Below are 15607 nucleotides of genomic sequence, written 5' to 3' on the forward strand. Positions count from 1 at the left end.
CCCACTTCCAGTTCAGTGCTTACATGAATGTTGATAACAACATGATAACTTTCCCTTGGTCCTGAGACCACAATGGGGTCTTGATCGAACTGAGGGAATAGGCAGGAACCCACCCAGACATGCTTAGTAGGACAGTTGGGGAGAGTTCCCACCAAAATTCTTAGCCATGGAAGTTTTCCAAATTGAGGCTCCACACAGGCACAGAGCCCATATGTGTGAATGCACAGATATCCACTTGAAGAACCACAGTTACAGGTAAGCAACCTGTTCCCCCGCCCCTTCTCTCATAATACTAGAATCTGGGGTCATCCCATTAAGCTGATTCAGGACAGATAAAAGGATGTACTTCTTCACACAGCACATAGTTAAACTATGGAATTCACTACCACGTATTGATGACTACTAATTTGGATGGCTTTAAAAGGGGGATAGACTCCTGGAGAAGGCTATCAATGGCTACTAGTCCTGATAGCTATATGCTACCCCCAGTATCATAGGCAGTATGCCTATGTACACCAGTTGCTTGGGAACATGGGCGGGAAGGTGCTGTTGCACTCGTGTCCTGCTTGTGGGTTTCCCATGGGCAGCTGGTTGGCCACTGTATGAACAGAATGCTGGACTAAATGGACCCTTGGTCTGATCCAGCATGCGCTTCTTATGTTCTTAACTTCGCTTGACATGTAATTTGTGACTTGGTAACAGGGATACAGGGATAACTCAGCCCAGCTCCCTTTATTCAAGCACTCAAGTGTTTGATTTGGGCTTATAGCAGTCTTTTCCTAAGGTGTTGAAGTCTCACAGTCTTGTGCCACAGCCTTCTGTACCCTGCTCATCCACCTCAGTCTTCTGAGAACTTTCAGAAAGATTCTTCTTTTGGCATTTGATTGAGATTATAGTGTAAATGCTTCTGCTTAGGAAAATCCCAGCTATCACTGTGAAGTAACTGCCATATATTAGGAACTGCAAGGAAACAGAGGGAGAGGCAGTAAAATATCTTTTCTGAGAACACATTTGGCTTTATCCTTAATGGTTTTCAACCCTTTTGTCCATCGGTATCATTCTTAACCTTTTCACTACTGTACTTCCTGAAAAGGAAAAAATGTTTGATCACAATTTTTTAAAATATAAAAGCTGGCTGTTTTCTCAGACGTGTCTCCATAGATTTTATATTTTTCAAAATGGGGAGTCCAACATTTTTCCTTTTCTTTCTTCCTGGATACTTCCAGATGAGGCTTTTACTGTGCAATTGCCCTGCATTATTCATAACACTTTACAGATGTCCAAATGATCATCGTTTCTAGTTCTAATAGGGATGGTGAAGAAATTCATGCAGTTCACATTTAAAAGCAAATTTACCTAATTTCACACTTTTGAACTGCTATATGAACCACAACTTAGTTATTCTTCAAAATTTGCACTTCTCAAATTTTGCAGTGGAGTTTTCCAATCAAACAGTGCATACAAAAATGTGTATATTAGGGTAACATGCACACAAAAATGCATTCATTAGTGAAAACAACATTCAACATGCATTATTAGGAAAATTTCTTTGAAAAGGTGTATATTAAGCAAAATTACGTACAAGAATGCATATATTAGAAATGCACACAGAAATGCATATGAATTTCCATGCAGACTTTAAAAAACAATTTCTCAAAGTTCAGGATGAACCCAGTTTAAGACTGGAAAAATGAGAAACTGAAATCGACACATTTGCTCATCCCTACTTGTAACCCTCCCATGTTTTCCCATGGCTTTTTCTGCCATCTTTTTCTTTCCACAAAAAAATCTGTTAAGGAAAGATGGAATAGCTCCACAATGCCCTTTGTTTGGTAGGGCTAGAAGCCCTTGGTCTAGAAGCATGCCTAGATTCACACACACACACACACACCCAATAATGTGAGCAGAACAGCGTTGCTGGACAACACTGAAGGGCTGATTTAAGCTTCCCTCCCAACTTCATTCCAGTTCTCATTCAGGTTCCAATGCTACTGCAAAATTGTAGGTTGGCATAGCCTGACTTCAACCTGAAATAGTCCAAGTGAACTATACCGCAATGTCGTAGGCCACAACAATAACAGGCTTAACAGACTGCATTTGTGTGTCATCCCTTCGTCTACAGTTTGCTGTTAAAATAATACGTGCATATTTTAAATTCTGTTCATGAAATTATCTAAAAGTAGGAATGCGATTGGTCACAAAGCTGGGCAGGCAACAAGGAGTGAGCAGCCCAGGTAGCTTCCCAAGAATCAGGGCCAGCTCTAGGTTTGAGGGGCCCTGGACAGAGTCCTCTGGTGGGCCCCTCCTCTGTTGGAGGGCCCTGGTAAGCATATTTTGCTATAGTGGCAGTGGGCAGTTAGATCTAACCACACTTTAAATTCCTACAATTCTTCAGAGTGATGCTAGGTTGGGGGCATTGTGAGAAATTAAAATGTTGGCTAGATCCAGCCACTAGGCACTGCTTGGAATGCTGGGGGGGGGGAGAGGGAAATGGGAGCAGGGCAGGCATTAGTTGCAGGCCTTGGCAGTTGCCCAAGGATGCCATGGGCTGTTGCTGGCCCTGCCAAGGATACAGAATAAGTCACCAGGGAGGTTGGGGGTCTGGGGGGAGCAGCTGTGTGTATGCACATTTTTGTGAAGGCAACATTTTGACATTGTGGTGCATAAATAATAGTGCAAGGTGTGCAAATGTGCAAATAATAGGGCAAGATGAGAAACAAGAATAAACAATTTAGCAAACTTTGCCAATGGTCACGTTTCACAGGTATGTTTGATCTTTGAAAACAAACTTTTGCTTTTTTATATGGGGTGAACAGTGTTTGAAAATTCAATGGTTATTACTTGGGGGTGAGCAAAAATGTGGAGCCAGGTGTTTCAACCTGATCATAAATTCTGGGCTGAGTTGAACTGTTTAAAGTGCATTGTTGACTCTAAAAACCCAAGTATTACAGGAAAAGGGCTTGCTAGCAGCTACTTATTTTGGTGGCGCATCCATTTCAATGATTCATGGAATAAGGTCGAATTTGTTCCAATGAGGCCAGAAAGCCAGTATCAGCAAATGTGCCATCCGCTGCTAAACAGAGGAAGAAGCAAAGTCGTGGAGATAAATGTGATGTTGAGATGAACTGTGGAGATTTCCTTAAGGTTAATTTGTAAAGTGAGCAATCATTTTCTACAACACGTGTTCACTGACAGCACAATCCTGTGCCTGTTTACTCAAAAGTCTTACTGTGTTTAATGGGGCTTACTATCAAGTAAGTGTGTGTAGGTGTGCAGTCTAATACACACTTAATTAGTTAAATAATGAAATAATTGGCATTCCTTAAATTAGACGTTATGCGGAAACACAGAAGCCACAATCCAACACAGGCCCAAGAAGCAGGCAGGAAGTTCCTCTGAGAACTGTACATGAACCCCCAGCAGTCCCTGAAAACTTATTTTTACCCCACCAAGCTTTTTTATTGATCTTATTCTGGGCCCTCTATATACGTTTTTAATCTGATGGAGTTTTTATTAGGTTCTATGACATTTTTCTAGGAAATACCTATTTTAGCTGTATTGGAATTGCTGGGAAGTCTACTGACAAATTGCTAACCCACCTCTCTCAAAGCCATATAAGATGTCATTTTGTGAAATCCCAAGTGAAGAGCAACTGAATGTGCTTAATGATACCTAATTAAGAATTTGGTGATGTAAAAAGTAAGAATAGTATTGTAGTAAAGAGAAGATACACAAACACACAAGCACGGCCACAATGAATTCAAGGTAACTGATATTAACTATTTGGCAAAGAAGTCTGGATAATATCCAAGGAAGGATGTTGAGTTCATTCCATCACTCAGGGTCAAGGGTTATTTGATTAATGAAGAGTTGTAAAACTTGATCTTTGGTGTCTGTTTATCTGAAGATTGGCTGTAAAATATTACTTTATTACGGTCAAAGGTGTACTAAGAGTTTTGCATATCAGTTGGTTGATAATTAATAGCCAGTCAATTGTATAGGGTATAAATGCTATAAAATCTGATGTATAAACTTTCCAGAACTTCTATACAATTAATGTTTAAGTAGCGATATTGAGATGGGGGTTGTTTTCTCAAAGACTGAATTTAGAATCAATCTTGTTTAGCCTGAAAGATATATGTTAACCTTAAACCTCTTTCTGTGTGCTTAATGGGAGTTGTAGTCTGAAACATTTGGAGGACACATCATTGGGAAAGGCTGATTTAGTCATTAGTTGCACTTATTTATTTTATTCCACTTATATCTTGCCTTTTTTCCTTTCGCACGAAACCCAAGGTGGCTTACACAGGGTGCATTTGGACAATCCCGGCTGTGTAAGAAGCCATCGTGGACAATCTCTACTGCATGTCGTGGGTTGCACGGTGGTTGTGAATCCCCCTACCACGCTGCATGCCAGGTTTGGATGACGTGCCAACCTGGGCTACGTCGCAGGGAATAATGCAAATGGCAGTTGCGCATGCGGCACACGCAGGGGCAGGGGTGGAAACCGTGATGGCTTTTTCCCCTGCTGCAGTCATCTAAACTCAGTCATAGTCTTCCTCTTCTTCATTTTATTCTGGCTGGCTGGGGAATGTTGGGAGTTGGAGGACTTTTGTCTGTCTAAACGTGCATAGGATTCCGTCCTTAGAGAGCAACCCTATGCAGGGCCAGTGTCAAGGACAGGGTGGTTGGGCACCTGTCAAAGGCTGTCCACTGACAAGAAGCCCTGGAGTTGCTCCTCCTTGTCACCATTACAACCTGCTTATTCATCTGCCTCTTGCTCTGGCCCAGACAACAGTGGTGGTGAGAAGGAGCAGCAGCGGATGCCATTGCCTACTTGCTCACTGGCTCTCTTCCTATCAAGCAAGCAAGTGGTGGCAATGCTGAGAAAGAGGAAGAGGAGCAACGGCAGCTGGTGACAATGGCAGTGAGAAGGTTGACTCACTAAGAGATGGGGCTCACTGAGAGTGTCTTGCCCAAGGGCCCTCAAAAACCCGGAGCTGGCACTGATCCTATGGTCCCTAGACACGTCTGAGGGGCCATATGATGCAGCCGACCTCTTCTGAGGCTACAGACTGAGCTCTGAACTCAGAGGAGTTCATACTGTGGATCTTCCCCTCCCAACAGCCTGGCAGGGCATAGGATGATCGGGCACCTCCAACATCGGTGTGCTGTCTCTTGGACTTGTCGCCCATAAGATTGCTCTCCTCATTGGAATTTCTGAGGAGTTAAGACTGAGTTCAAATGTATGTAAACAATGAAGTAATATTGTAAAGAGTGTAAAAATATGCTCTAATGTTTTGGGCATATCAGTGTCTTAATATCCAGAAGCTCACAAACCTGTGTACCTACACACTAGAGGCATGCATTGACCCTCTGCTTCAACTCGGACCCCAATTCAGCACTTCAGAAAATGGCCCACTTCTGATCCGACCAATCTGGAGTTGGCCTGCTTTGACTCAGCACCCAACCTGAGTTGATGTTCAGAAATCCAAGGCTTTGCACTTCCCATGGAGTATCATAGGAAATTAAAAAGGGGTATAATGTTTTTTGTCTTTGCCACAATTGGATGATAGTTGCAGGCATAGTAGTCTTAGGAGGGGATTACGCCTGCTCAATGACATAAAAATAGGTGCAGGGTTTTGTTGCTACGTATCCTTCGTAGTTTGATTTTATTTTTTTTAAGGGGACTGCCCAAAGGTTTTTTTTTTTAATTTCCCTGGTAGAATGGGCTGAGAATATTAGGAGGTTGCCCAGTTTAAGAGCAAGAGCGAGCCTAGTCATTTTGAGGGTCCCCAAAAGAGGATGCACTTATCCCCTTATGTTCCTTATGGAACATTGTTCTAAAAATTACAGGCAGCCTAGAGATGTCCCCAGGTAATAAACCTGCAAACTTTCAGAAAAAGAAGTACATTGATTCATGTGGAAGGGGAGTTCTTTACTTTTGGGAGGGGAGAAGTGATTCACTTCCTCTTCCTCCACACACATACACCCCTTCTATGGTTTTTTAGTCAGTTTGTATGAAAATGGCACACATCCTAGTGGTGTCCCCAAGCAAGAAACCTACAAAGGTATAGAAGGATAGGCATAGGGGCTAGAAAGTCACAGTGCTTAAAAATCAGTTTAAAGCTTTTTTTTCATAGTGAAGCCTGATGGTGCTGGAGGAATGTCCATCTCACAGTTCCATCTTGCCCTCCTGTCAAGAAACTTGGAACTTAGGGAGCTCTTCCTTTTAAACTGAAATCTTTGATAACTAGACATCTTTAGAAATACTGTCTTTTTAAACTCTTAAGATCTGGGAAGCTTATGCATTTTGTATTGCTAAGGATTTCATATTACTCGTTTTAGCCTACACAGTTGTATTTTGAAGTTATGTTTTATTGAAAATATTTAGATGATTTAATAAAACTGCGAATGAATCTCAAGATTTCCCCCTCACTAATTCTTGTCAGTACACAACCAAAACTGAACCCACCCTGCAGCAATTTTTGGTGTTCAAATCAGTATACATAGTTAACTGGCAGCCAAGGGCTTCCTAAATTCTAGAACTATAGCTTGATAACACTCAGCAGAGGCAAAATCCAGGGGCAATTTGTTCAATTGTTTCGTTTTTAATGTTTTTATTGTAAGCTGCCATGTGAGGCCTTGCCCTAAAAGGCGGGGTAGAAATATATTAAATTGAGTCCTTTGTCTTAAAGCAGCCTTCCCCAACCTGGTGTCCTCCAGATGTGTTGGGCTATAACTCCCATTATCACCATGCTGGTTGGGGATGCTGGGAGTTGTCATTCAACACATCTGGAGGTCCCCAGTTGGGGAAGGCTGTCTTAAGGCTTGGCATCCCTAAGCCTATTGGTTTCATAAGACTGCGGCCTCTGAAAAGATGCAAAGTACTTAAACATTACTGAATAAGCAACAGTGCCCATGATGTCATATCAACAATCCAGTTTACCTGTGTCCCAATATCAAGTCCCAGCCCTTTGGAATCCACCACTGTAAAGGTCACAATAGTTTGAATTAGCAGTGCAACAAAATTGTTGAATCCAAACATTAATGCGTAACGTTCCATGCTGAGACTGACAGCAATCTGGAAACTAAAGTGAAACTTTTGTTAGAATACTGGTGGTAGAACTCTACAGTTGTAGCTTTATCTTTCTTTGAGCGTGGAAATAAAACTGCTTAACTTATTGGGAGTGTATAAGTGAAAGCTCTCTACAAAAGTATTATAAAGGCTATTGTTGACAGGAGTAAAATGTGTTGTGTACTGTGCTTAGCTGACATCAATCTGTAGCCTAAATCATCTCATTAGGATGGAGTAGCTATAGTGAAGCCTTCCTCAACCTGGTGACCTCCAGACGTTTTAAACTCCCATCAACCCAAGCCAGCATAACCAATGGTCAGGAATCCTGGGAGTCGTAGTTCAAAATATCTGGAGGGCACCAGGCTGGGGAAGATGGCCCACAATAACAAGTGAGAGATATGGCCAGCATGATATCCAGCTATGTCTGATTCCCCAACCCTCACCCCCACCCCATGCCCCCAGGTATCTTTTTCCAAGTCCACTTGTGTGAAATCAAGGTAGAACTTGGGAGCGAGGAATTTTCAGATATGCACATATTTGATTCACAAGATGATTAATGGGATTTAAGGAAATGTATTCTACTACCGAATGACCAGGAAGGGACATGCAAAGCTTATTATGATGGGTATGTGTGTGAAGTCCCATGTTTGTCTTAAACTTGCTGATAAGTACTAGTGTAAGCAAAACCTGTGCTTATTTAATTAATGGCTGATCTGGGGGCTATCCTCATGGGGGATTTGCTGCAAATTTGGAGCATTTCAAGGTTGTTGGTTGCAGATGACATCGTGGCCAATCTGCAACCACCCCAGAGATTTCCAGTGGAAAAGCCAGATTTTCTGAGATGACTGTTTTATTTCTTTAATTTAGGTTCTCTGTGCTTCTGGTGCTGTGTGCCCCTATCCTCTGCACTAACTTCGGCATGATAGCTCTGCCCAGGCGTGTGTCTTTCACCTGGCTGTGACCTCACTGAGCCTGTCCAGCCTTCAAAATCACCCTGCAATTCCATTTTACCAGGAATTAGCCACCATGATGATGCACTTCTTTGATGTTTGCATTACTTCGCTTCTCTATTTTTGTGTTAAATTGCATCTCTGATATTGTTGCTTCTTTGAAGTTATGTCAAGTTGCTTCTCCAATCTGGCAAGGTCTTGGGAGCTTGTCACTGCAAGCAGGGAGAAAGTGCCCAGAGAAGGAGAAAGGTGTGTGTGTCGAAGCAATAACTCCATGACAGTTTGCTGGAATGGGGCAAAATGGGGGGGGGGTGCTCTCAGGAGGAGCCTTCAGATGCTGCACTCAAGAACTGGGGATTTTGGCTTCTCAAGGCAAAAGTGTGCACATTGGGGAACAGGGGAGGAAGGAATAACTCTGCAGCAGATTGCTGGAATGGGGCAAAATTGGGCCAGGGGGTGGCTCTCCCATAGGGAGCCTATTAGATGCTTTCCATTTATAATAATGTAGTAGCAGGGGGGAGTCTGGACATGGACTGGGAAACAAGCTTCTCTCATTGGTTGAGCAGCCCCTGGCATTTGGATGATGTTCAATCTACCCCCCTCACCCCTTCCGGAAGTATATCCCTTTCAAGCCCTGTGTGACCCCTGAAAACCAGATTTTAACGGAATGGTACACTCGGCTTATCTTGCTTTGTGTGACCCTGATGGACCAAAGCTGATTCCATGAAAATCTGATAATACTTCAACGCGCTTCTCATTCTGTTGTTGTGAAGATCACCCCCTGGATTACCCCTGGGCTGATTACAGGATCTTGGAGGGAAGGCAGGTGCATCTTTGGCAGCACTGTTGTGTGGCTGTGGCTGGAACAGCAGCCGCCAAACGAACAAATCAGCTTTCTTCATTTCTGCCCATGCCGGCATGAAGGGAAGGCGTGGTTGAGCACCTGCCAAGGACCCACACCCCAGCAGGGGCCCACTAACAAGAGCTCTCTGGATTTGTTCCTCCTCTTCACCATTGGAAACTGCTTGTTTACCTGCCTCTTGCTCTGGCCAAAGAACAATGGTGGTGAGAAGAAGCAGTAGATGGCACTGCCTACCTGCTCCCTGGCTCTCTGCCTGTCAAGCAAGAAAGCGGTAGCAGTGCTGAGAAAGAGGAAGAGGAGCAACAGCAGCTGATGACAATGGCAGTGAGAAGGTTGACTCACTAAGAGATAGGACTCATTGAGGGTGTCTTGCCCAAGGCCCCACGAAAAGGCAGAGCTGATGCTGTCAATAGTTTTTATGTGTCACAGGGCATGCCCTGACCTGAACCTGCTTTCCCATTATCTCCTTCTCCAAGATTTTTAGTGTCGCTGGCAATATTTAACCTCTCCTGCCCCATTCCAAATGATTCCCAAACAGTAACAAATTAGCACAAATGGAGTAGATATACTTACGTGGCTATGGTTATAAGGAGCATGTAACATGCTTTGAAAACTAGATAGCCAGCATAACAGACCCAGATGTTCTTGGTAAAATACATCAGAAACAGTGAAACAGCATCCAATGCAGAGAAGACCCCCAATGCCAGCTCCCCTGTTAGATCCCAGTTCATTTTCACATATCCCACAGCCAGTGATGTTACTGAACCTGGAAATAAAGATGGGGTAGACCTGTTATACCCTGCAGAACCACAGGACTCGCTAAAAAGGGTTTTTTTTAGAACACAATATTCCTTTAGAAATTATAGATATGGAAATGCACAATAATGCTTTAAGCCACCTTGACCATATCTTTCAATGGAAATGCAGGATAAAAATACTTTTAATAAATAATGTGATTGATAATCAATTCCAGAAGAGTTGCTGAGATTGTTCTGCAACAAGTCCTTAACAAATGTCTGGAGGCATGAGCTTTTATATGTTTAGAGCCTACTTCAGTTACATAAATAATACTGCAATCCTATACATGTCTACTTAAAGGTAAACCCCATTGAGTTAATTGGGACGTATTCCCAGGTAGGCTTGTATAGGATTGCTGTGTAACGGTACCTACATTTTAAATAGAATCATAGAGGTGGAAGCAGATTCATAATGTTCAGTTTGCTATATCAATATCATCCCTTTTTTTCTTATTAAAGTATTTTATTTATTTAACACTTCAGTGCTACTTTCCCAAGTGCTCAAAGTGGCTTACAAAACTTAAAAACACACCAACAATACAGACTACAGTATGACAATAATAAACATGCAGCCATCGGTTCACCAACTGAAGTGAGCCAAACACACTGAACTATAAAGATGGTCATATGAACTTTACAGCAGGCAGACACAATTCATACCAAAGCCTAGGTGCCACAGCAGGAAAGGCGCTGTGACTATCCATATTCTAATTCTTGAAGAGAGGTTATATATAGATTGAGCTGGAATGCTTTTCTAGTAAACCCCCTTGCCAATGCAGGAAATCTACTACAACAGCATCCCTGATAGGTAGGTGCTTTACCAAAAAAGAGAAATTGCATCACCAAAACAGAAGAGTACACAGATTTGCATATACTAATTTATATGTATAGAGGCACATTTACAAATAATTACTGTAATTTATAAAGAAATACAGTACATCTCACCTTAGTGGGGAAGACACATTTTAAATCATGTACTTACTCAAAAATGTTGCTATGGCTTCAACAGCTCCATTGTAAACAGCAGAACTATGGGAAGGCGCTTTGTCATCCCATAAAACTTGGACATAATTCAAAACCTGGTTAAAGCCTGCAGTGGCTAATGCCCACCATATTGACCAATAAAGAAGTTTCTTTGTGGTGTAGCATTCCTTCAAGTCCTTACGCAGTTGCCAAAGCACTGTCAAAAAGTGATTTTGGTTTTGAGTTTTGGGTAGTGGGTATTCAGGTAAGTTCTGGGAGTTGACTGATGACGCTGTAATGTCCTCCTGTTGATTGTGTGGCTGGTCTGATACTTCGGGTGCATCCTTATTGAGTGGGCCAATGGAAGCTTCTAGGGAAGACTTTCTATGAAAGAACATACTTTTTTGAGGCATGGGCAGAAAAAAGGAAGATATAAATGCCACAGAGACAGAAGCCAATGTTATGGCATTGAGGTAAAAATAAGACACATGAGCAAAAGAGACTAAAATCTGCCCCAAGAAGGAACCCATGGTGGATGCCACTAGAGTGATGCTTCTGCAATAACCTGTCACTTTCTGGTAATGGTCGGCGCTAACAACACTGTATATGTAGGCATAATAGGCAACTTCTGTGGCCGTCACGAGCCCATAGAAAAACTCCACCAGCTGCATGGCTGGCAGGCCATATGCAAATAAAAGCAACAGCCAGGTAACAATCAAGCTAATTCCCTGGAGTATAATGACAGGCTTATAGCGGACGTAGTCTGTAATCAGGAATACGGGGAATAACAGAGCGAGGTAGGAGTATGTCCAAACTGGGAAAACATGCTGTGTTACCTGGAAGGGAAAAGGCAGAATTGTGTAACACTGAGAGACTGCAAATATAAGGCATTCAAAACCTAAAAGTCAGGGATGGGGAACATGTGGCTCTCCAGATGTTGTTGGACTGCAATTCCCAGCATCCCTTACCATTGTCTATGCTTGCTAGGACTGATGGGAGTTGCAGTCCAATATCTGGAGGGCCACACATTTCCCACACCTGACATAAGTATTAATGAAATTACATGATGAATATATAACAGAATGCACTGCAAAGATCCTGGTCATCTCCCCCAGTCTCTTTAGGAACAACACATGCTCATTAACTGGTTTTCATTCCTTTCCAGCTGGCTTTCCAGAGCTAGATAGATGGCTGCTGTTTTTGCAGAATGAAGAATTTTATTTAGTTATTTATTTAAAAGATTTGTATGTCGCCCTTCAACAGAACAGCAAATATATAACGAAACATTAAAATATGCAACAAAAACTATCACATTAACGATAAAGTGAGGCACTAGCTAAAAACAGGCTAAGGGTATTTCTCAAATTAAAATGCCTGGGAAATAAAAATGTCTTAAGCTGGGATCAAAAATAACTTAATGCAGGTGCACCTCTCTAGCAAAGGTATTCCCTAACAGGGGCCCGGCCACCAAAAGAAGCCCTCTCATTCTGGCAAGGAAGGTGCTTGGAAAAAAACTCTTGCAGAAGATCTCAAAACATAACCAGATATGGGAGATGCCCTCCTACAGGTATTTGGGTCCCAAGCCATTTAGGACTTTGAAGATAAATACCAGCACCTTGAACTGGGTCCCGAAGCAAACTGGCAGCCAGGGCAATTCTTTTAAGATTGGTATACTGTGAACAAACCTGGCTGTGCCAGATAAAACTATGCCATGCCAGCCGTTCTGCACTAGTTGAGACTTCTGAGTCATCTTCAAGGGCAGCCCTATGTATAACACATTACAGTAATTCAACCAGGAGGTGACCAGAGCATCGATTGCCATAGCCAGACTATCCCTGTCTAGAAATGGATGCAACTGGCAAACCAGTCAAAGCTGATAAAAGGCACTCATGCCACCAAGGCCACCTGGGCCTCAAGTGACATTTACATTGCTGGAACGCCTTATTGCTCTTATTATTTTTCTTATATGGGGCATGCCCAGACACTGTCTTTTCCCAGCATAGAGCCTTACTAATGCTAGCCCCAGAAAGCAATGTGCTCATCCTCCCATAGTGGAAAGGGATAGGACTAGCTTTACTGCTGGGAGACTGGCTTTCTGTGCGTGTGCACATGTCCTGTACATGCAGTCCGCTTGTTTTGTTACAAAAATTGTCAGAAGAACCAAAACAGGGAGACAAAGCCTAAAAAGCTATCTCAGAAGTAGAAAAAGTATCATGAGAGGTGGTATGCCCAAGAGGTTTCAGCGTGTTCTCTCTTCAGCAGAGAGATGACAAACAATAACTACTTGAACAGTACTTTTCTGGGGTGGTGTTTGTCCTTTTTGGTGCTGTCCCCTTTCCTATTGATAACAAAAACTATACAAAGCATGCACTATAGACGGTAGGCACACGGTGTCTGATGGAACAGAGAGGGAGAGAATGCTTTGGAGAAGGACAGGTGAAAATTGATAGGTAATTCAAAATGGTAAAAATCCACATGTACCTAGCAGTGACATCATGGGCACCATCCAACAGGTGCCCAGCCCACAATGCTAGTACAACCACCATCCCACATATGTGCACATTGTCCTTGCTACTAGTCAAGAATCATTGTTTTCCAGTGCACTTCTTACATGGATCCTTTGGTAGCACCATCCAAGATTTTCTGCTGCCTGAGGAAAAGGATAGGATGGTGCCCCTCACCATTCCACATACAGAAGCAGACTGGACTCACTGGTGATTGAATCTTAGGACAGGACAGCATCCTCTACTGCACCTGAGAGCAGTAGGCTAGCTTACGGGGACAGGGCAGGCTGTGTGGCTCAGGAGCCTGGCACGGCTCTGTACCCTCTGTATCTACCTCCTGAGGGGGCTGCCTCACTCTGCCTAATGGTAGGGCCAGTCTTGCTCCCCCACCCCTGGATCAATGTTTTCCTGAGGAATGGACTAAAGGAAACCTTGTTGTCCTCAGAAGGGAACCCTAGGACACTGTGGGAATACTGTGGGGTTTAGATTTGTGAGGGTGGGAGAGAGGTAGACATCCAGTCAGAGGGAGCTGTGAAGAGAATGAACCAAGAGGAGTCAGCCAGTAGAGGTTTACCTTCCCATCTATGTACATTTGAACATCCCACACCAGTTCAAGCTACCTGAAGCTGCCTACAATTGGTGGTGGGTTGAGTGCTGAGAAAGAGAGTGGTTTCCACACACCAGGAGTATTTGCTAGCAGTGGTACAGCAAGGGCTGGAACTCAGGGCTTGTGTCCAGAGCCCCTGCAGCCCAAATGACCATCTAGTGAGCAGCAGGTGATGGGGACAGTGGAAAACAGGAGCTTGGCACTGCTCTGTACCCCTTGTATCTACCGCCTGAGGCGGCTGCCTCACTCTGCCTAATGGTAGGGCCTGGGCTGGCGTGGGCATGCCAGGGCCTACCAGGGCTGATGCTGCTCACCCCAGCATCCTTTTTTTGTATTTTTACACATTTTAGAATTAGAGGTCAGCCAACTGGGTTACAGATGCTCATTTTATTATTTTTACTTTAAGAAGATATCCTTTTCTACAAGAAAATAGTTCTGTGATTTAAGTGAATTTAAAAGGCATAACTACACATGCTCAGAATATTTCTTTTTGAGTTTTTGCTTTTCCTGTTGGTCTGAAATATCAGGAATGTACAACCAGTTGTGAAGCATGGAATGGCAGGGAGGGGAGAAGAGAAATGTTAGTTACTTCGCAATTGAAGCAATGCACGTGGCCATCTAAAAGGAGGCCCCCTAAAACCACTGAGCTCAGGCAGTGCTGGCTCCAGATTTTTGAGGGCCCTTGGGCAAGAGACCCTCAGTGGGCCCCCTCCCTCAGAGAGGCTGCCTTCTCACCACCATTGTCACTAGCTGCTATTGCTCCTCCCCCTCTTTCTCATCATTACTGTCGCTTGCTTGCTTGCGGCGGGCAGAGAACCAGTGAGCAAGTAGGCAGTGGCCATCTACTGCTTCTCTTTCTCACCACCACTGCCATTGTCTGTGCCAAAGCAAGAGGCAGGTGAACAAGCAGATTGTAATGGTGAAGAGGAAGAGCACGGCCAAGGGGCTATTGTCACTGAGCTCCTGCTGGGCTGTGAGCCCTCGGCAGGTGCCCAACCATGCCTACATTTAACACCATCCTTGAGTCTATGGTCTAAATTTACCTAGCTGCACCACTGTTTGCTGGGGCAATTGGCAATTCAGTCTTCCTACAGTGACTGTAAAAAACACACACCCTACAGCTTCTTCACACCCAGTCTTTTATTGACAGCACACAGTACAAATGAAGAACATTTCATGGTACCTCGTCGATGGTCAGGTTTTTATCGGGTCCAGTGAGATAAGGTGTGAGGAAAGGCTCAGATGGTCTCATCATGGTGAAGAAACCATATATGCAAAGAATCAAGGTGGGAAAAATCCATCCACTGCTTTGCATTTCCCCCCAACAAGCCATGGCTCTTCCAGCTAAAAGAGAGTAAAGAAAACAGTATGCAAACATGGAAGAAATAGGCTCTCAATTGGAAAAGAGTCTATTCATATAAAGTGCACACAATGAGCCATTTGACAAAAGGATCTTTACTGAAGAACGGAAGGCAAAACAGGAGCTTTTTATGCAAGTAAAGACATGAAAAACTTGGCAACGAAAAATTCTGAGAAACTCTAGTCATTGCTTGCTTTGGCTTTTAATGGTATACATCATGTCTGCAGTTGAGAAACTACCAAACCAGTTGGATTAAGTGGTAATAGCCATCTTGAAAAGGTGACATTCTCAGTTGGGACAGCTGGACAATTTTGAACTTTTGTATCTCACCTGTGACCTACATACTTCAGCAGGTCACAATTCATTGTCCAATCAAACCTTTTGTTCATAATTTCTTAGTCCTGCTACAACATAGATTAATAACCCTGTCTTTCTTGGAAGTAACCCCCATTGTTTTCAGTTGAGTTTACTTCCATGTAAGCATTG

The 15607-nt window shown here is 43.3% G+C and overlaps 1 protein-coding gene across 1 annotated transcript; it reads right to left on the bottom strand.

Moving 5' to 3' along the window:
* Positions 1-736: 736 nt before the first annotated feature.
* On the bottom strand, positions 737-15094 carry SLC19A3 (solute carrier family 19 member 3). The gene is made up of 5 exons (XM_084847161.1): positions 14945-15094; positions 10670-11486; positions 9464-9656; positions 6950-7091; positions 737-960 (listed from the first exon to the last, which is right to left on the bottom strand). Exons 1-5 carry the CDS (start codon positions 15092-15094, stop codon positions 796-798), a joined length of 1467 nt encoding a protein of 488 aa, XP_084703287.1. The 3' UTR covers positions 737-795.
* Between the last annotated feature and the right edge of the window lie 513 nt (positions 15095-15607).

This window comes from Heloderma suspectum, chromosome 3 (assembly GCF_057233095.1).
Source record: "Heloderma suspectum isolate Gila_16-S chromosome 3, 16-S_ref, whole genome shotgun sequence".
NCBI lineage: Eukaryota > Metazoa > Chordata > Lepidosauria > Squamata > Helodermatidae > Heloderma > Heloderma suspectum.